Source organism: Eucyclogobius newberryi, unplaced genomic scaffold, assembly GCF_026437365.1.
Source record: "Eucyclogobius newberryi isolate DKJ021-1_F unplaced genomic scaffold, fEucNew1.0.hap1 SCAF_11, whole genome shotgun sequence".
NCBI lineage: Eukaryota > Metazoa > Chordata > Actinopteri > Gobiiformes > Gobiidae > Eucyclogobius > Eucyclogobius newberryi.
Window position 1 is genome coordinate 26,833,467 of NW_027315735.1, and position 22,212 is coordinate 26,855,678.

Genomic DNA, 22,212 nt, shown 5'->3' on the forward strand with positions numbered 1-22,212 from the left:
CACTGTGCCAGAAGTCAATGTGTGCCCGACAGCCAGATGTGACTTGGAAATAATCCAAGTTACCTGCTCATTTAATGTTATTATTTGCCATTTTGGAGTGCCCTGTGGCTCAACACAAAAATACCTAATTGACCAGACATTAACACAAATTTACACTTCTAATTTCTAATGGATGTCATCTGATAATGTGACCCACACAGTCTGACCCCGATGGGACTAAGTGAGAAGTGGCCTGTGGCACTGATTTTTCTTTATTTAAGAATGGCATAGGAAATGTTTTGGCCATTTGTATTATATGTTGTTGTAAACGTGTGGTGTAGGAAACCTTTTTTTCTGGCATTATCAAAATTGTGTCAAATTTGATGCACAATCCACGGAAATGTTTTTTAACACATTTTGAGAAACCCTTGGGTATAAAAAAAATCTCTAATCCGTTTTGGTTTTGAGTAAAAGGGAGCAGTAAAATGTTTTCATTCACCATAACTCAATGATGATGCACGCTGCTGAATGGGAGAACACTTGCCTGAGCTGAGGGTCACACCCTCCCCCCGTCTACGTCAGCAGTGGGAGGCCAAGCCAAAGTTTGGAGTCGGAGTTGACTTTCAAAATGCACGCTAGAGTCAGGCTGTTGACCAAACGGCCACTTGAGCACAGTAAACACGAGCCGGAGTCAGAGGAGGGTCGTTGAATTCGTGTTGCCTTCAATGACTCCATAAGCCATGTTCCCCAGTCCCAGCACGTCCACTCCCTTCTCCGTAAAGGACATCCTAAACCTGGAGCAGGCCCACGGTGTCCTGGTGTCCCATCATCTGGACGCGTGCGCCGCATCCTCTTCTTCATCTTCGCCCTCTTCCTCGTCGTGCATGATGCAGGCCCAGCTGAAGCACGAGTCTCTGCGGGACATGGCGCTTTTTGGGGAAGATCTCAACGAGGCTAAAGGGAGCGGCTGCAGAGGAGCTCCGGCACTCAACTTTACCACCGCCTTTTATGGGAAATCTGTCCTGGACATGGATCTGGAGAAGGACGTGACCACAGACCCGTATGAAGAAAAGCTCACAAAAGGTCAGTTCAAAAATGTAACTCAAAAAATTAAAACGAAAGTGAAAAAAATAGCATTTACAGAACAACTGCAAGTTGCGCTAAATCAGAACGGAAAGGTTTTTGCTTTTTGTTTTTAAAAGATCTCCGGCTCACAAAACAAGAGTAGGTGTAGGCCAATTAATGTGTTTTTCAACACATTGCATAAGTTGAATAAGCCTAACTTATTTGCAAAAATAAAAATTACAGACAGCATTAAACCAAAAATAATCAATTGATCACGTAAAAACAACATATATAATAATAAAAAATATCATAAAAAACATATATATATATATATATATATATATATATATATATAAATTGTGTTTTTTATGATATGTCACTAATTGTGTATTAGTGTGTAGTTTTATTACCATGAAATTGAAATTGAAATTAAAGTACCTTATTATTTTTACAATTGTGTTAATTTCTTTCTAAATTGTAAAAAAATATTCATGAAACATTCACAACTTTCATTACACGAGTTTTTTTTGATAATCAATGGAAATGAAGGCATTGTTTGTAGACTTTTCTGTTTAGGGGTGAGTTTATAGTGAACAGTGATAAACCATTATTGAGATTATTCCCTTTGTTTTTCCCCTCTCCAGAGGACTTTGCAGCAGATTCCTCGGACGTGTTGAAGTCAGAGGATCAGGAGCGGCCCCTAAAACCTCGGAGGCGCAGAAAGCCCCGCGTGCTCTTCTCCCAGGCGCAGGTGCACGAGCTGGAGCGGCGCTTCCGACAGCAGCGCTACTTGTCCGCCCCGGAGAGAGACCACCTGGCGGGAGCTCTGAAGCTCACTCCGACACAGGTCAAAATCTGGTTCCAGAACCGGCGCTACAAGTGCAAGCGGCAGCGGCAGGACCAGAGCCTGGAGATGGTGTCTCTGCCACCGCCGCGGAGGGTCTCGGTCCCGGTGCTGGTGCGCGACGGGAAGCCGTGCCTCGCGGCGGACTCTGCGGCCTATAATCCGTCCTACTTTCCCTATAACAACTATCCCACTTTCACCAACTACACGAGCCCCGGGTGCAACACGAACTACACCTGTAATTACCCAGCATCCAGTGCGCAGACTGTGCAGGCCTCATCCAGCAGCAGCTACATGAACTTTGGAGAGCTGGCCCCGGTGCAGAGCTTCTCGTCTGGTGGCGTGTCCTCTCTGCACGGCATCAGGACGTGGTGAAGGAGCTCACACTGGGCCAGAGGTCCCTTTACAGAGAGCTGCATGCGTTTGTGTCCACGAGGCTTTGTTAACTTGTATTTGACATTTATTTAATTCAGTTTTTGCTTGCACGTTTTTACTGGTTGTGGCACTGAAAAATATAACGTTGGATAAAATATTGTACTTTGTAGTATATATTGATAACACTTGAGCCCAACTTTAAGTTAGTGTCAAATGTTTACCTTATTTTGGATTGGTTTTGTCCAACATAAAAAATAATGCAGTTATAATAACATAAAATGCACTTCTGAAACAAACATTGGCATGATTTCATCTGTAATGACATTGCAACTGTCATTTCATAAAGTTACAATGCTTTATTATGGGCTGTTAAAGGAAACAAAAACAGCCCTAATTCCTTTAAATGTGCGCCATCTGTAAAAAGTCATGTTTGTGTTTGGTGTATGTTGAAGTGGTCTTTAGGAAATGTCCTTCAGTCTGCTTAAACAGGGTGAAAGGTTGGTCTGAGTTTACACGTTTTTACAACCTACTGTCGGGAACTTACGGTTTAGTGCTCAGTCCAGGGCAGAACCGCAGCCAGCCATGACCTTGACCTGTGTCAATGCTTTAGCTTCTATCAAAAATACATACTATAGTACTATCATTTCTAACATGAATGCATCTTTGATTGATTATTGTCATTTTGAGTAAATACTTATAGAGAATGGTTGGATTATTTTGACTTTGTAAGACATTTATTTGAGCTTACATTTTTAGACCTAAAACTATATTTCTAAAACAATCATAAACAACAGCATTTAAAGAGTAAGTGTTCAGTCAGCCCCGCTTTTATGGTTTTGCAATAGGAATTAAATCTACTTGGGCACAACGCAGACCCTTGAAAGACACTACCACGGTGTCAAATGAAAGAATAGTGCAATTTGCTCGACCAAGAGGCAGAGGCCTAGTTTAAGTGCACATTTACAAACTGGCTCTGCCCAACAGCCTCCACTTTAAATGAGTAAGAGATTCTTAGGCATCTCTCCACTAACACTTGCCTTCTACTCACACGACACACAAAAATCCCAAACAAAAACATACTCCGGACATACTGAGATATCATGCCACATAGCTTCATGTTTATTGAAATCAACACAGCACAAACCTGTGTATAATAATTCATATTTTCAAATAAAGGCAATGCCAGGTAGTTGTCATGTGAAGAGCAAGGTCATGTAGCTCCTCTGGCCACCCTCTCCTCTGAGGTGTTGAAAAGGCAACGTCAGATAACAAAGCCATACTAAATATATCCTCCCTCTGCAATGGAGCAGGAGGCGGCAAACCGGTCAGAATAATCTGCTTTTCCGGGTCTTATCTGAAGAAAGGCAGGGATATATGTGGCTCTATCTATGCCAGGGCGACCAGAGACACTTCTTTGAGCTTTTCTGCTCAGTAGCAGTGGAGACCTAACTATATGAGGCAAATTATTATATTGTTTGTTCGGCAAAGCAACAAGTCTCCTAGGCACATACCGGTGAAGCAAATGATTATACAAATATGTTTAAATACTTGATATTATATACAATGAAACACGTGCTAAGTTACCTTTTTAAAATTAGAGATGCTTGTTTCAAAGTTGATATTGTCTTGTCATAATACATAACAACTTTCGTGTTGTGTGGTACAGTACTTAGAACAATACATTTTGGTTTATATTAGATATGTTGAATAAATTAATGATCTACATTCTAAACAGAAATCCTAAAATTAGAGTTCTGACTTGCATTATCAGTTTTTGTAATTTTGCAATGCTCAGCATCACTTTGTCACAATATCCTTGAAAGTTAGACAATTAATAGTTAAAATGTTTGAATAAATTAAACAAATCAAATAAATCTATACTGCGTCTCTGATATTAGAGCGTTCAAAAGTATAAGATGTGGTTTTTCCTATGAGTACCAGGTCTAAATGAAGGGAAACAGCCGCTTCTTAAGGATGTACAGCACTGTAGCCAGAAAAAGGGCCAGAGCCAGGAAGATGAGCAGTTTGTCAGTGAGTTCTCGGCGGTTGTACTTCGTGATGAGTTTCCTACCCAACTGTATCGTCCCGGTCATCGTTTTGAACTCGTCATTTGTCTCCTGAACTGTCTTTGAAGAAGTTGCTTTGGACAGAAATCAAACGTAAGACAAACATTTATTATGACATCCAAACCAACGAGTGAAACTAAGTATTTAAGGGTACAATAGTGACAAGTGGTTTGACATAATAGCTTTTGAATTTCACTGACCTAGAGTTGTCACGGTCTCTTCACTTTGTTGAACTTGCTGTGCCATCATACGGCTTACGCTCATGAGATTTTCTGTGATGCTGCTTGTTGTCTGAGCCAGGCTTTCTTTGGTCAATTTTCTAATAATGACAAAATAGTAAGGAATAAATAGGGTCACGGGTAAAGAATTACTTTCTCATATGAATCATGCACAGTTTTTTTTGTATTTAGACATGTCAGGTTCTCCAACAGTTCATAACGATATCACGTAAGACCGGCTGTCAACTCACCTCTGCCTCACAGCACTATCTCCCCCATTAAGTAGAGCCTGCTTTTCCATATTGTCAATGGACAGTTTGCTGGCGAGGTTGGCTTTCCTCCAAGCTGTCTGATTACTGGAATGACACAAGCAGCAGACCACATCAGAAAACTATAAAATGTGAAGTTGACAGAGCAGCAGCAGCAGCAGCGCATGTTGAAAGAATAATCACAACCTCACCTCAGCATCTGTTTTCTGTGGCCCTCGACCTGAGTTATCAAGGCCTGTTTGTCCGACTCTTTGTCCTGCTCCATTGCCATCTGCTCAAGATCCTGTCAGAGCGCACTTTGTTTCAGTAAGAATAGTTTAATACAAGACTCGTGGAAAGGGGTCAAATATGTATTACCTGAATGCGTAATCTGAGGTTGTGAAAACACTTTTTGACGTCCGTGTTCAGCTCCGTCAGCCTGGTGTCTGGTCCATCACAGCCAATAATATCCTAAAAATAATCACATTTATTTACTACAAGAGGTTTATTAGTTGTGTATAAAAAAAGCACAACTAGGCCTGTTACACTATATTTAGTTAATACTATACACTTATTGATCGACCACTAGTGAGGAACTTATCATTTCAGATTTGAGCTTTATAGGGTCAAAACATTCATTGTATGGCTCATTATAGACATTAACTAACTTGTTTTTTTTTAATGTAGTGCAGCTTTAATGATGGATCATAACAGTTGGATAGGATTATCATTCTTTACCATTACTGTGTCAGTACTTTCAATATTGTCATTCATCGTGATCATTTCTGAAATAATATATTGCATGTGACAATAACACATTAATAATGTGTTATTGTCACAGGCTTAAATGTGACATGCAGTATGGTTAGTAATGCAATATTGATATTATTTCTATATTTTTTTAAATATCTTTTGATACTGCAATTTCAGTAATATTAAAATAAAATGTACAAAAAAATAAATAAACCAAACCAGTACTAAGTCAAGGCTAATTTTGGACTTAATAAGGAAAATCATCAATAATTATAATACATATATATTTCTGTCAGAGGTGAACCTTATTAGTTTCTTGCATTGGTCAATTCATTTTGTGATATCGATGCTTTCGATTTCACATAAGTTACATTATGACATACAGTGTTCAGTCAACATACACAGATCCTTTATGACAAAACACCTTTAAATCCCTCTGCAATTGGTAAAAAGATCATCAAATGAAGTAAACATGATTCGCAGTAGAGCTTTATTAAGAGAGCATGTTCGTTCTCATAATAAAGAGCGGCGCTGTAACGGCGGTATGTATTCTCCAACAAAACTAATGTATTTCTCCATGACAGTCAACAAACCCGTCACATTATGGAATTACATTCTATAATCCTACCAAATAACAAGCCGCACCTGGACAAGAGCCTTGATTTCCAAGTCATATTTCAGTATTTCTTGATCACAAATTCGTACGTGGACATCAGAGGACGCCATGTTGCCCACGTTGACAACTACAGCTACGGGAAGCGAGCAGACCAAATCAAAGCGCAGAACTTCGCATTTAGTAATAAATTAAACTACAATAAAAAATAGTTTTGTAAATACAACAATACAACACGTAGACATTAGTTGCAACTAGTTTTATTCTTGTTGGATGACATGTATTCCTTGATGTCTAAAAGCCTTCACCATTTCATTATTATCCATTACAAAGTGTGCATGAATTCACAGCAGACCACAAACATTTAATGGAATCATAACAGTATATTTTGTACTGTTTTTCCTTTATTAATTTACAACCAATTCACAAATCGCATCCATTCCAGTCAGCTAGAGCTCGGGATTGTAACGTCTCACCTCATGGAATTCAGTTAGTCCGGTGTTAAAACAATGGAGATTTTAAGATGCTAAATACTAAACTTAGCGTTCAATAAAATGTATTCCGATACGGTAGAGTGATAAAAATATTTACCAGCAGTGACCCAGCAGTTTATCTACTTTTCCCCTTTACATTATTGTATGTTTAGCACTAGCACACCAACGACAAAGATGGTGGATTTTCATGGTTACAACTGTTTCTTGGATGTTCCATCCCGAGTTCTATCTGTACCTGTATATACACTCAAACAGGTTACATAATGTACATTATACCAAAGAGTCACAAGTTTTAATTTATATTAACAACAATAACCAAACAGAAACACAACATTAGCCTGCACGAAAGAGTAGGCTGTAGTCTACAAATATAAAGCACAGTTGGTGAGATAAGGCCTCCGTTTTCTGGATATAAAATCTGTATCAGGCACAGTTGGAATGATGAAATGATTTCTGCCAATATCAGGTCCTTCTATCCTGTAGGAAACAAAAATATAAGTCAGTTAGAGAGAAACGTTAGAGCAATGAAAGTGTTTATGATTAGAGAATACCTCTTTGTTCAGTGGATTTCACGGCCAGCGATATTGGAGATACATGATGATATCAGTACGCAGGGCCGGTCCAAAAAGTGGATTTAGTTGAGCCAGAATTGCAATCAGCCAGCTGCAAAATAGAATATACAGAAAGTATTGACAACCATTAATAACATTAACATCCAAGAAAAAAGGGCTGTGTGTTTAAAACAATACCCACTACTTGAGTTTAATAGATGAGTCAGCAGATAATACTGTGGGCTTATACAGAGCTTCACATTACAGTACATTTCTTACACTTGACACTTTGTGGACAGTTACTTTTGAAGCTGCCCTGGGGCTGACGGACAGTGAAAGCAGCCAATCTGCACCACAGGGATCTACAGCGACGACCACCACTAATCACTCATAACTTAAGCAATGTGGACATCACGATCAACCGAGTGTTTCCCCAAGTTTTTTTTTGTCTTGAATTTCCATTTAAGCGTCGTCTCATACTCTGTGTTCTCCCTGTATCATGTACTGCTGTTTCTTTAGAAATTATAAATCAATTTACTAAACTAGTACCCACTAATATTTAGCAGTTCTTTTACATTATATTTTATTGTTTTCATTATACAAAAAACAATATCGACTAAAAATGACTTTTATTTTATATAAAATAAAACATGTTTTATTCAAATACTATTCAAGTCCACATTTGTTTTGAAATCTGAAATAAATAAATTCCTGTGAGTGCTCGTGTACCCCTGGTTGGGAAACACTGAGCTATATAAACATTTATTGTTGTCTCTGCTGCCCCCTTTTGTCTGTTTTACAAGGAACATGGAACAACTCGCCCCTTTGCATGTATTTTGTTATAAATGATTGTACGTGCAGTTATACACTGACATGATTTTAAAATATTAAGTTTATTCACAAAGTAACACGGCTGTCATGAATTTGGCACAGTGCATTGCAAAATACCGGTAATACTTACAACAAATAGCAGCAGACCGCAGTTAGAACCAGCATCGTGACAATAACCCTGTAGGGAAAATAAATACAATTATGATCGATAGTAAATAAGAAATACAGTAGGATAAATTCATGGGTGTTAGGACAAATTCAGCTTTCTAAGAAATGGGAAGTTGAACGGTATATGTTGGACTGCAGTTTAATGCCAAAAGATGACGGGTTTAAAATGTATTTAAATGTATTTGTAGCAATTATTTTCAGATGTACAATATTATTTCGAAGTAAAAGGTTTAACAGACACATGAAAGCAATAAAGAACAACTTTATTAGCTTAGCATTTGAATGCTAGTGAAAGCTAACAAACTTACCCTCTGTTTGGTCCTTTAGGGATAAAAAAAGGCACAACTCCTCCGACAATCCCCCAAAACAGGGTCATCACGGACATGGAAATAACAAAACTTAGTTCCGCCATGGTTAGATTAGGTGTAAAAGTGGATATGTCCACAAAGATCAAACTTAAAAGACTTCTGAGCTCACACTGCTACACGACGAGAGGCAGCACGTATCACATGACCACGGGGGAAGTGAGGAAGCTCATTCTCTCCGATGGAAAAATAGGTGCAAACCGTAAAATTAGGTTTGATAAAGAGTGAATTCACCTCTTATTCACCCCTGGGAGTCAAATACAAATTACAGATCTAGTAGCATTGCATGAAATGTAAAAGTACAAATATAAAGGTAAACACTGACACTGGCACAAAACATGGTATAATAGCGACACTTGCTGGCCATTAAGCAAAAACAACTGAATAGGCCGAAATGCAAACCTCAATATTAAACTGTAAAATACTGAACTACAAATGATTGCAAAGACATTTCTGGATTTACCATAATTATGTATATTAGGGCATTTGGAGTCCCAAACTGTTGGGAGTCACAGGGTACTAAACTGGGGGTCAACAACTATTTTTCAACATAAAATTTGTCATGGTGATATCTCACTTACTAAAACTATAATTTGTCAGTCTAGGTCAATAACTCAATTTGATTTTGCCCAGTTTATAGGAATTGGGTTGGTTGATTTTTATTTTCAGCGAGAACCCCCGGTGTTGGGGCATCACTCATTCTGAATGTAGTTTAGTATTGTAGCAAAGTCAAAGTTTAATATTTCAGTTCTGCTCAGATATTTTAAATAGATCCATGGTTCTGACATTTGTCAGCACATTGACTTTTAAAAACTTAAAACTGTTCTTTGGAACACTCAATAAACCAAAACAGCCAACCAAAGTCCATCAGTTGATATGCTAAAGTGTATATCAATGTCAACTGAATGACAAAACCAGTGACCAAAAGCATTCATAAAAAACATGAAGTCAGTTTATACAATTTATTGAAAATGTTTTCACTCCTGCATCTTCTCAATGGTCTCCTCTTTGTATTTGCCCTTCTCCTTTCCATCAGCGCGAGACTTGGCTTTGCGCTCCAGGATCTTCTTGCGGTCCTTGTCCAATTTTAGCCTGGTGATCACCACCTGAGGACCAAAAAAAAAGTTTAAAACTTAAGGTTTAGATAATTACAGTGTGTTTAGAGAGTGTGCACATGTCCACTTTAATAGACATTAACCAAGTGAACACATTAAATCAAAAGCACTGCTAAATCCTGGCCTTAGAATTGTTTACATTTTCTGCTTTCCCACAAATTCAGTGTCGTTAAACCTTTACGGCCATGTTTACATTTTGTTCAAGTATGTTTTATATTGCTTCCTGGCTGGTGCAGCAGTGCATAAATCACAGGACATAAAAAAATCCAATGTTGCTCCTAAATGAATTCTCTCAGACAGAACCCAATTACTACAAGATGCATTTGGACTTCATGACAATTCAGTATGAAAAATGCTTCAACAGTGGCACAATTATCCAACTCAAAGAATGTAGATGTACAACAATTAAACATTACATTGAACATTCTCATTAAAAAATAAAATTGAAAGACTGTTGGCATTTTACTTATCGCTTGAGTGCAAGGAAATAACTGCCCACGTGAATATCGGTACATACAAAAGCTATTAAGCAAATTAAAAACTATAGCCAACATTTTGTCCATCACTGACAAGACACTAGCCATGTCTGATTAATGAATCAGAATGATTAAATAAAAGTGTACACTACAACTTTAATCCTACAAACATCCAAAAAGGTTTATTGCCATTGCCAATGAACAGAATTCACAACTATAGAAAGCTTTGGTGATTCCGTGCAACATAAAACAATGATAAAACATTCAGAAAAAAAAACTATTTAAATCTGCTATAAGATAAAAACAGGCTTACTAGGTCACAAAATTTAGTTAAATTAAGAAACGTAGTGCAGAAAGTGAACAATGCTGCAAGTGATTCAATTAGTGACAGGTGTTTTAATACATGTTCATGAGTCTAAATGGAGAGGGAAAGAAACTGTTCTAGTTCTAGGGTTCAGTAGTGATTCCACAGTCTTACACTTTGATGTCTAGGTTTCTATTGAAAAATGTAGGTCACCTTTTTTGCAGTTTGCGTGTTTCTATGATTTTTTGAGAGCTTGAACACACTGTATGAAGAGACCACATACATGTACCCAGCACTACAAAGACTTCAGGCCCATGCAACAAGGATGGTATGAGCAGGTCAGTGCGTGTGTGTGTGTGTCCACTTGTCACACTGGAAACAATTGGCTCAGGCTCTGCTTGTCTGAGAGTCAATTGCACAGTGAGCGTTGGGAATAATTTGTAACGTTTAAATTAAATACAAACATTACAGTATGTCAAGCTTTCAGACTATTCTCATCTCGCAAATGTATACACCATCTCCTTTCTAAGACAAGTTTCACTGTACCATTCTGATAATTTCATATGGACTGAAAATAAAATGCATTCTTCTAAGCAAGACTTAAAAGTAGCATTGCAAAAACTTGTCCAGTGTGTTAGACTTAATCAATTTTTCACCCGACAAACAGTCAAGCCTCACCTTGCTGGGGTGGATGCCGACATGTACTGTGGTGCCATTGGCCTTCTCTCTCTGGACGCGCTCAATGTAGATGACATACTTTTTCCTGTAGACCTGCACTACTTTGCCAATCTGCTGGCCTTTGTAGTGTCCACGGACGACCTGCAATCAAGAACCATAGAATTTAAATAACACACTCACCAAAGTAAGATAAGTACTCCGAGGTCTCTGCATTACCTGGACTTCGTCATCCTTGCGGATGGGCATGGACCTCACGTTGTACTTCTGCCGGAGCTCCTTGGACAGAGGGGAGGACATGATCTTCCTCCTGATGTGTGAGGGGGCATTGAAGTGCCTCTTACGGTTCTTGCGGCGGGAGGACGTTACAAACGGGTTGAGCTTCATGATGCTGCAACAAAAACATCAAATTAGTCAATCAAATTACCCAGGACTTCTGTAAAGGTGTCATGCAGTGGTCTTAGCCAAAGGAGCTGCTGATCACGTGTAACATCAAGTAATGATGTGCAAGGTAAGACAAGTGTGACAAACGTGCCACGGCCAGGTAATTAAAAATGAACTTTACTGTCCAACAAGTGAGAAATTTGTCTTGAGATCCATAAAAACACAACACATTAAGAGACACTTATTACGGTAATGCGGGGCTAGCAAGCTATTGCTAAGACGCTAGCATAACAGTAAGCGTCGTGGATGACTTTGAACGCATTGAAATGCAGCTTTTACTAAATACAGCAGATACATATATGTAAATCTTGGTAATGGGCAACTTGCCCATAAAATATCTTTAACCGTAAACGACAACCAATGCGCCGCGCACATCGGACATGCGGCTACAGGAACAGCTACAATGCTACCATAGAACCACCGAGTTTTTATAATCATCTACCAAGCAATATATAAAACTATTGGGGTTTATTGTGCAGCCACAGTGTTTAGAACGTTTTTATATTTTCAGATGGACAGAACTTTGTCACATATAGAGGATGGATGATGATTCTGTCTCAAATTCTTCACCGGGATTTCTTACCCTGCCGATCGCTCCTCTGTGGCCGGCGGAAAAGAGACTGAACGAGTACTTCCGCTGCATTAGTTCACTCACGTCTCGCGAGAGTTGGGAAAAATAAAATAGAAAAATAACTTTTAAACACATTTCAGTTTGTATCCACGAACGCAAATAATCTGAACGGTTATTTGTAACATCAACTATCAATAAAAAAATAAATGCATTAAATAAATGAATGGGTGTTTCTAACTTCCATCATTCATAAATGCAAGTTTTCCTCCATGAATCACCCATACATGCACAAAGTATTTCTGACTGAACTCTCCTTCATCAACCCCAAAACTTTGAAAATGTAGTAGTAGTAGTAGTAGTAGTAGTAATAATAATAATAATAATAATAATAATAATAATAATAATAAAATTAAAATAATAATAATAATAATAATAATAATAATAATAATGATGATGATAATGATAATGATAATAATAAGATAAGATAAGATATTCCTTTATTGTCCCACATGGGGAAATTTCATTGGTGCAACGCAGGTAGATACAGAGGTAAATACAGAAGAACAGATCACTTATAGGAAGTCTGAAAAACACTTTCAGTAGAAGATCTCCTATAAACAAAAACTCCCATAGACAAATAAATAAATAAATACCATTGCATGTGATCCCGACAGTAATTGCACATGAATATGTGTCACGACAGCACATAGATTGCACATGAATTTCACAGTAATTGCACATGAATTGCACATTAATTCCAACAGCAATTGCACATACGACAGAATTGCACATCAGTATTAGGTTAGGTCAGTATTGCGACGGGATAACGTGACGATCTCCGGGTAAGACGACAGTTCTCCGCAGTTTCATGAGTTCCTTCTTTGTGTAAACGCGGTACGGCGCCGGCCGGGGGGCGGGGCCGGAGCCGGAGCCGGGGGGCTCAGAGCCAAGACACATCGCAACGACACGACGAAAACACTCAATCCAGCCGAATAAAGTCAAAACAAGTTAATTTAAAGCGATTCCAGTGCGTGTCCCGATCGTTCGTGAAGTTCTTCTTTCATATAAACGTGTATATAAACGTGTACCGACGACACGCCGTACTTTAGCGCGGCCGGAGGGGCTGGTGGGCTCGCTCGGAGCTAGCTCACGTCACAACAACACAACGAACGCAACGAAAAACGCTCAAATCCAGCCGAAAAAAGTCAAAAACAGTTGAATTAAAAAAACTATTCCAGCGCGTGTCCCTATCGTACAGTAAAATAGAAAAAATATACTAACTATATTTACAAAATATAGGAGATAAAGCACAATAAGTGTGAGAAAGAAGAGAGAGCGTTTACACCGGGCTGCCAGCTGTACCAGCGCCTTATGACGCTGGTAACAATAATACTAATCTGTGTATGTATGAAACTAGCATGTGTTGATACTTTAACTGAAAGTAAGTTGACAATTGTTATTAATTAAAAATAAATAATTTGATTCCACTATATCATTCACACTCAAAATAAAATGTAATAATTGTCAGTGTAATTCTAACAAATTCCACTAGATAGAGCCAAAACGAATTACACTCAATGAAGTTCTTGCGAAAACAAGTTTTTGAACTGAATAATTATTTAAAATGTCGTACATTTTGTGCTTTTAGACCATTTGCTGCTGAACGGAAAAAATAATCCACCTTTGGGAAAGCTTTTGAGACATTTATTTGAGAATCTTGCCAATGGACTGGTCGTGAATTCCGATAAAACGTCCTAAATAAAGTTATTGCCTGTGATCACCTGACCCCATCCGTCTCTATCACGTCCATCCCCGGTGGCTCGCAGCACGGGAGGAGGTGTTTCTCCAGCGGACCACATGCACCGCACTGACCTCCCATGTGAGAGGCTCAGAGACGACCCCCTGTCCTGCTCATAGACGGTGCATCTCTGCTCGATGCTCGGTCTACGGTCCTGCCGCCAGTCAAACTCCTGCCTCCGCCGCGCACTAACCGAGCCACGGCGGACACGGAGGCGCACTGACAACAACAACACCACCACCACCACCACCACCAACAACAACAACCCCGTGACCGCCCGCGTTCCCTGCGTCCGTCTGCCCGCGAAAAGTGATGCTGTCATAGCCCCCCGGTTTCGCCGCCGCGGACGCACCGAGGATCTCTCTCTCCCTCTCTCTTCCCCCCCCCCCGGTGCTGGCTCCAGCTGTCTTGACACGGCGGCAGTGCGGATGTTGTGGAGCCGCCGTCAGCGCAGAGCTCCTCATCCAGCAGCGGCCAGCAGCGGAGGAGAAGATGAAATGTTTTTCCCGATATCTCCCGTACCTCTTCCGCCCTCCGAGCACCATCCTGTCCTCCACTTGCCACACAGAAGGTAAGGGTGTGGGACGGCGGGGGGAATTAGGGGGAATCCTGCCACGGCGGCTGGGGAGTTGTACTTTGAGCGTGCGCGCGTGTGACATGTTTGATGTCATGCGTTGGAGCCTCTGCGCGCTCAGTGTGTGCACGGGGCAGAAGTTGGATTGCACAGCGGGGGTTTTGTGACAGTGTGTGAAGTTGTATGTGCAGAGGTCACGTAAGGAGTGCTTGCTGTGACTTCAAGCCTTTTTTGCGAGCGTGGCTGCTATTTGGGGGGTTTATTAGCTGCACCCCTATGGCTACTGTAGCTCCCCTAAAGCTGTCCACATACAGGCCTGCACGGTGCAAACTGTATGCAGTTGCATCCTTTGCACTTTTTCACTCTTACTCAGTGGTTGTCTCGTGTACCCCCCTAAAGCTGGTCTCACTCTGGCACTAACCATGCCAAATAGATCTGTTTACTTTAGAATATTGCCAATTATTACTATTCATTTCTTGTTTTAATGATATTGGTGTCCAAAACACTATCTAATACTATTCAATTGCAGCTTTTAAAAACTTAAATCATTCTTAGTACCCTAATAGTTGGGAAATACTTTTGTTTTGGTTATAGTTATAGCCCTGCCTGTTTTTATAAGCACTAGTTTAGTCTTTTTGTAGGTCATGTTTGCACCGATAGCCTAGTTCTGTCTTTGTAATCCAAGTCGCTCTTTAGTTATAAAAGTGTCTGTCTGGAAAAAGCTACTCCGACACTAATCGAACATATATTCAGTTATTTCTATCACACTGATTGTATAATTCCATATGTTTTATCAATCTGCTGTATATGTCTCTCAGTTGTTGACTCTTTCTAATACTCATTCTAGTTTAGAGCTGAATACTCCACTTTTGGTTTGTGTAATAACCCAACATTTCCTCATTTATTACCCCCTGTCTGCTGATGTGTTCTCCTGGAGGTGTGTTAAAGTTTTGCAGTAGGTAGACTGCGATTCGCAAAGCTCTGGTCAATTCATCCTCCTGATTGCGCTGTCACATGGGACTTAGAGGGTCTGTCTGTTTACTAGGTCATAATGTGGAATAGGCCTCTGCATTATTTAGCTGAGCATGGTTGCCCTGTTTCCAGTTTGAGTTGTGCCCTCAGCCCTCTGGCACAGACACTGAATGTTACAGTAGTAGCAGACTATACTTCTTTATCTTGTAGCGCCTTTAGCCAGGGGCCTTCAAGGTTTCCCATGGCTGACCTATATATAATGTGAGCAATAACTCAGCAAGAGGGACATAACGCTGTCACTGACCCACTTGAGAGCTTATATAACCGTATGGCACATAAAGCATCAAGATCGCGCTGAGAAAACAGCTTTTGCCCGAAACTATGAACGTTCCTATCCGTTACTAAATTTAAACTTTTGTTGTCTGTCTAGAGGTGTCATTAGTTATCCTGGTTTGTTGTTGCTTTTGTCAAATTAATAATAGTGTATAATATCTTGGCTTTCTGTTACATCACATTCCCAGGTCTTGTATTTACTCGTGTCAGGCTTTTAAGTGCTGAAGATGTAAAAGGGTTTGAGATAATGCTATGTGTATGTGACATTGGCCTCAAGTGAGCTGTAACTACCTGAATATCAAAACATATCACTGCTTTTTTTGCTTGTATTATGCATGTTGTGTTACTAGTCAAGTTAAAAGTCACAAATAGTAAAAGCGGCGTTTTTAATGCATTTGTTTACCTTTATTTAACCAGGAAAGTCCCATTGAGACCTCTATTTCAAGGGATCTTGGCCAAGATAGCAGCACTGATCAGTCATAACAACAGCAACATGTTTAGACAATCACAAGAATTTGTTCTCTAAAAACTGTTACAAACCATAAATCCCATTTCCAAACTTTCAGCATTAATTTAAACTAACAGGGATTTTTTTAGTTAATTTTTTGATTTCAGATTGATGGTGGAGAAAATCGAAACGCTTCTTTGCCCGTTTCTGAGTGAACTCTGTAACAATGACAAAGCTGTGACTAAAAATCAGAGCTTGGTTTTAGATCATTACATTTCTGTTTGGACAAGACTCGTTCCATGCAGCTGCAAGACAAGACGTGACATTCATCGCAGTTTTGCTCCTCATTTTAAAGCGTATTATGCGCGTTACAACGATTTGAGTGGCTGCCAATGCCCCTCAGGCTTCATTACGGATGTTAGGGACGCGTAAGCATTTAGAGCCACTTCTAGTTGTAAACAAGCAATCAGCGATCGTCCCGTCTGCGATGAGGAGGTGTGGTATACGTGAGAGAGGAAGTAAACATGAAGCTGCAAAACTCAGCCCAGTAACATGATCCATGAACCGCCGCAGCTCTCATTGAAGCCCATATAAAACAGTCGCACATGAACAGAGGAGGAAGATTCAGAGAAGAGACGATGAAGAGTCTTCTGGTGCTTGAGGCCAGGGATGTGTGATGACACAACAGATGACCCTGTGTTCAGGCATGTGGGAAAGAAAATCATGCGTGGTCTGTCATTCTAACAAAAGTTGACATTGTTGAGTCATTTATGAGACATATTTAACTTATTTTAGGGCTGTAGTCGACTAAAGACTTGCTCTGTGCATTGATTAGTCGACCAAAAGGGGGTAAGATGTGTGGTGCTGGCAATAGATCTCAAAACTATTAAGTAGCTCTTTGTTTGTTACCCAAAACACCACAGCATCATGGTTTTAAAAAATGATAATAGTCAATCAAAATCTTCAAGTAAACTGTGTATTTACGGAAAAACAAAAACAAAAAAAGCAGAATGAACTCATAATTCACTCGCAAATCTCAAGATATCTCACTCATTTTCATCTCCTTTTGGCTGTTGTGAATGTAAATAATTTAAAATAGCCCATAATTCAGTGACTTATTACGATCCATGTTTATTTCAACCCTTAGTTATTTGTTGACTTACAAATGTGTTGCAAATAGTTGCTTACGCTTGTGTTTGCAGTTCTTCCGTATAGTCCATACTGAGGTGTTTTTCGCCCTTTCATGCGACCTCGGTCACTGGGAAGTTGCCGCGCTGCTTATATCGTCACCCAATCAATTTGACCTCAGGGACGATGTCAGAGGGAAACAGGGCTGCAATGGTCCATAACTAAGATTATACTATTTCAACGTTAGTGCGATTTGTCAAACAACAGTAAGTAAATGGTAAAAGTTCAGGTCATTTAATGCACATTACTTGATTTACTAGGCAATCTGTGTCACAATAAAAACTTTACAGAGACTAAACCAACACCGAAGCAAAGAAAATCATGACAAAGCTACAAAACAATTCCACTTTCTTGCGATATAATCTTTTGTTACCAAACTGTGATGTACTGTGGGGCCGTAAAACACCTTATATAAGCTCGGTGCTGGACTTGTGATTATCTGGGCCGCCGTCTGAAGCAGCAGAACTCAGTCACCTGGGCCCAGCGTGTGAGGGAGGTAGACTTTGCCTCTGAATACACACACATCTAAACAATATATAGCGCTTTAAAGGTGTGCAGGTTTAAAATAGCTCTCTGTCCATTTCTCATTATGCCAGTTTCCCAGTAGGTTGCCACAATGAAATAAAGGCGCAGGAGGGAAAACAAAATAAAACTGACTCGAGCAATAAAGGCCGATGACGCAAGGCACAACTGAAAGCTGCCCGTCAAGTCTTATGAAATGCTATTGTTACTACTTAGCACCTTCATGTAACTTATAGCGTTCCCAACTCCCAAATCGAACATTGATGGTGCACTTTAGGAATGAAACGCTGTCTGTGATTAAAGTGTTGGTTAATTGTTTTAATTGTTGGAAGTCAGATTCTTGAATGTAGTATCATAGTTCGGATGTGGGAGAAAGTGTTTTTCCCATTTAAAAGTTTAACCTTTCTTACATACAGATGTTTAACCTGATTCGTTTCTTTTGTGACTTGGCCCTTGGACTCACTATATTACAACTAAAATCTGCACTTAAACCACATATAGAGTGTAGGATTAAACCTCAAAACCTTATGTTACTGACAGATGTCCACAAGGATGCATTAAAAAAAACAATACTATAAAGTAAACATAAGAGCCGTGTTACAGCTCAATCCCTCCATGGTAAATACATTTGTGTGTGTTTGTCAGAATACTTATATGTTTGTCAGAATACTTATAGAATACTTGAAAACTCTAGGCGATGTGACAGCACAATCCCAACATCTATCACAACTCTTATAGTGTGGGCCTTATGAAGGTGATGTCATGTCATCTGAAACCTATAGTAAATGCATCACCTCCAGCTTTACAACTTTAGAAATAAATACTTCCAAAGTATAATGTAACATTGTTACATGATCTCATGCCAAACGATCTTGTGAGATAAAGTTCTACAGTGACTGAAGAAAATAAATAAATTGTGAGGCCAACAGCACCATTTATGTATTAAAATGTATAAATCATGTCAAAATCTCTTGTCTTGTCTCATTTTGTGAGAACTGTCTCGTCCCACCCCTGCCTTTAACTGGAGTTTTTTGCAGCGTATGTATTTTTATTTTACGAAACACTATACATGCAAGTCATTTGTCATTTATGATTTCCCTTTTCATCTTTGCTGTTATCCCTAACTTTGTTATGCACGGTGGAGAAATGCCACAGGAAAAGCCTGCTGCCAAAAGATTACTTCCTATGGCTTGAAGCTTCTCTATTGATTTTTCAATTAAATGTAAATATGAAATGCTTGACATAAAGTCTTTGAGATCAAATAAAATTAGTCACATCAAATTCCTGTGATGCATTTTGAAGATGCACAAAACAGAAAGTGCAGGATATGAAAGTAACAAAGACATGGACTTATAGTAATTACAGTATAGGGACAAATACTTAACATTTAACTGGTACTTAATATTTAATTGATGTTCAACAAAGGAGTAAACAGTGCTATTAGTTCAAAACAAATGTTAAGTTTAAAATGTTATGCAGTTTAATGGTGTTTTAATGTTTTTACTCTGAAGATGACGGAAATAAATCGTTAAAATTCAAATCATTGCAGCAGAGACCGTGGCACAGCCGATCAGCATTCACCCACACAAACGTGAAAGTGTGCAAAATAATTATCGATCATATTGAGAATGTGAATTTGGACAGCATCAGCGACAAGTAAAATGTCTCGAGATCAGAAACTACTCACTCTGGGAATATTTGCAAACCGGTTGGTGGACAGATCTGCTCCTATAAGATGGAGATATGAAGGGACCCTTGGACTGAGCGCCACGAGGGACCAAAGCGGACAGCAGCGCCATGAGGAAGTCAGTGTCTGGTCAATACCATGTCCTCCAAACAAATGGAAAACCGATGCTGTTTGGACGAGCGGCTGCAGCGTCAGAGCCTGTTATGCGTTTTCTCATAGTTTCCTTTTGTCCCTGTTCCCATGGGCCTGTCAGTCCCACTGTGATGGATTAAGTCTTAAAGGCTTCAGATATGTGTGTGTGTTTGGATGTGTATCTGCCTCGTGTTTTGATTTTGTGTCCCAAACTGACTGGATCATCTGTCACGCAGCGTCCTCATATTCGGTCCCTATACTGTCGCCGAGGTCGGTGTAGTTTGTGTATGGACCAGCGAGCCGTGATTCATTATTTGTTTCAGTGTCACGGGGGATAAGGGAGAGAGAGGACAATGAAGTCTGTAGAATGTATGGGCTTGTCAAAAGTGCAGTTCTGAATAGTTGTAGAATAAGGACTTTTCCGCCGTGGCTCCAGTAGATCTTGCAGTTGTTTGCTCCTGATTGATACAACCTCTTCCCCATATTTCATGTCTCTGATGGATCTTTTGCCTGCGTGCGATTACATTATCAAAACATCAATAGCGGTGAAGTCAAAGTTTAAAAATGACGTGCAGTTTTACTTTACTGAGGGAGGTTTAGGTTTCAATAGATTATATGTTAAAAGAAGGAGCATGTAAGCTGGTTAAAATGTATTTATTTGCATTGCTTGTAAGTATGAAATTGAAAATATTACTTTTAATCAGTATTTACTCCATGCATAATACTTGTTGTGACATTTATTCCTTTCGGAGTGGGATGCATGTAAATCTTTGGAACTAAGGCTGTGATGCACTTTGAAATGAAAAATTAATAAACACTGCATGTACATTTTTGATACTCTTAAGGAAACGTATTCCACAGTTTTGAATGGGCAGCAGTTGACACATTTATTTGCATCTGTCTTTCTATTCTTTCTATGCTTCACCACGACTGTATGAGCTGCCTTTGGGCGTTTCATCTCCTCTCTTCTGACAGAGCCCGACAGTGACAGAGATGTTTTAGCGGCGCTACAGAGAGGAGCGTCGCTGGCGTTTATTCTGGTTGTTATCGTACACTCCGCTGTGTCACCGTTATCCTGACAGACACCCACTTTCGCAGCTCACAACGCACTCCTCTGCCACCGCTGTCCCGACTCGGCACGTCGCTGGGGGACGAAACGCGGCAGGGACCCACACGTGACTCGGCCGTGTCCGTCTGCTGGGTCAGCTCTTCTGTAACGAGCAGGTGAAGACGTGGAGAAGGTCAGACCCAGGTGTGCTAACAAAGCAGAGGAGCTGCGACGGCTTTACGACTGTATGGATTAAGGTTGTCACGGTTTCCCCGTCACAGGCTTAAAGGACGCTACTATTCACGTATACATGCCGTTAGCTCTCACTGATCTCACTGATGATTTTGTTTATGCCATTACAACAGGATGAATCAGTTTCTCAGTTATATGCTAATAATAATGATGATGATAATAATAATAATAATAATAATAATGCATATAACTGATGAGAATAGAGTGTTTACTTTTCCATTATCATTATTATTAGTATTATCTTGTCTTACGCTAGCTGTTTTTTTTGTATTTATTTATTTATTTATTTTTTATCTTTATTTATTTTTCCCCTTCATCCCTTGTTGGGAAATGGGAGGTTTTGTCAATAGGAGTTTTTGTTTATAAGAGTTTTTGTTTATAAGAGTTCTCCTATTGAGAGTGTTTTTTAAACTTCCTATAAGTGATCTGTCCTTTTCCTCTGTATCTACCTGCGTTGCAACAATGCAATTTCCCCATGTGTGGACAATAAAGGATTATCTTATCTTATCTTATGTAAAACAAGAAAAAATGCAATATAGTTGATGATATAATTAACGCTACGGACAAAATGTGATGGTGCCATCTATAATCTATGGACTAACTTGTTGTTATGGGGCAAAAAGTACTCTCTTTTTTATTGATTGGTTCACACCACATAGTAAACAAAACATTTATTTTGCCAGTGATACCTTCTGCTGCCCCATCACTTTTTACCACTATAATTTGAAACCTTTTACTCTCTTATAACGTGATGTACTGTCAGCACTTTATAAATCTTATTATACATTTGTGTTCATTTTTTGCCAACATTTTCAGTCAGATTTTGCTTCTGTTTTTTTTTTTAGTCTGATCGTTTGCATCTTACCAGCACAGCATAAAGAAGCAAATGAAAAGCTTTTAAATGTATTGCACCGTGACAAAACTGTCTGCCGTCAGCTTCAGGCCGACACCGTACCACTTTCTCTGCAGGTTCGGTGGACCGTGTAAAAGTGTTAATTGTGCCTTTGAACAAATTGCGAATCATGTTTGATTTACCGCTGGCGCAAATTTATCTTGATGTCATCCACCACAGCGCTGTAAACTGGAATATAACAGTGTGTTTA

The 22,212-nt window shown here is 39.5% G+C and overlaps 5 protein-coding genes across 5 annotated transcripts in view; 2 read left to right on the forward strand and 3 right to left on the reverse strand.

The window, feature by feature from the left end:
- The first annotated feature begins 572 nt into the window (after positions 1-572).
- nkx2.5 (NK2 homeobox 5) lies at positions 573-2,267 on the forward strand. The gene is made up of 2 exons (XM_072439772.1): positions 573-1,062; positions 1,689-2,267. Exons 1-2 carry the CDS (start codon positions 720-722, stop codon positions 2,261-2,263), a joined length of 918 nt encoding a protein of 305 aa, XP_072295873.1. The 5' UTR covers positions 573-719; the 3' UTR covers positions 2,264-2,267.
- Positions 2,268-3,356: 1,089 nt separating this feature from the next.
- On the reverse strand, positions 3,357-6,317 carry LOC140354633 (vesicle transport protein SEC20-like). The gene is made up of 6 exons (XM_072439756.1): positions 6,194-6,317; positions 5,174-5,266; positions 5,008-5,099; positions 4,799-4,903; positions 4,530-4,648; positions 3,357-4,403 (listed from the first exon to the last, which is right to left on the reverse strand). Exons 1-6 carry the CDS (start codon positions 6,272-6,274, stop codon positions 4,207-4,209), a joined length of 687 nt encoding a protein of 228 aa, XP_072295857.1. The 5' UTR covers positions 6,275-6,317; the 3' UTR covers positions 3,357-4,206.
- Positions 6,318-6,921: 604 nt separating this feature from the next.
- Positions 6,922-8,735, reverse strand: atp6v0e1 (ATPase H+ transporting V0 subunit e1). The gene is made up of 4 exons (XM_072433752.1): positions 8,514-8,735; positions 8,168-8,215; positions 7,207-7,318; positions 6,922-7,132 (listed from the first exon to the last, which is right to left on the reverse strand). The coding sequence occupies exons 1-3, from the start codon at positions 8,615-8,617 to the stop codon at positions 7,225-7,227; spliced, it is 246 nt and encodes an 81-aa protein (XP_072289853.1). The 5' UTR covers positions 8,618-8,735; the 3' UTR covers positions 6,922-7,132; positions 7,207-7,224.
- A 783-nt stretch (positions 8,736-9,518) lies between these two features.
- On the reverse strand, positions 9,519-12,260 carry rpl26 (ribosomal protein L26). The gene is made up of 4 exons (XM_072439776.1): positions 12,168-12,260; positions 11,360-11,531; positions 11,144-11,284; positions 9,519-9,676 (listed from the first exon to the last, which is right to left on the reverse strand). Exons 2-4 carry the CDS (start codon positions 11,525-11,527, stop codon positions 9,548-9,550), a joined length of 438 nt encoding a protein of 145 aa, XP_072295877.1. The 5' UTR covers positions 11,528-11,531; positions 12,168-12,260; the 3' UTR covers positions 9,519-9,547.
- A 2,050-nt stretch (positions 12,261-14,310) lies between these two features.
- The window catches only part of ppp2r2ba (protein phosphatase 2, regulatory subunit B, beta a), an 81,182-nt gene continuing 73,280 nt past the window's right edge, over positions 14,311-22,212 (forward strand). The window contains exon 1 of the mRNA XM_072439757.1: positions 14,311-14,524. Within this exon, the coding sequence (XP_072295858.1) occupies positions 14,446-14,524 (79 nt within the window). The 5' untranslated portion in view covers positions 14,311-14,445. The remainder of the gene's footprint in view (positions 14,525-22,212) is intronic.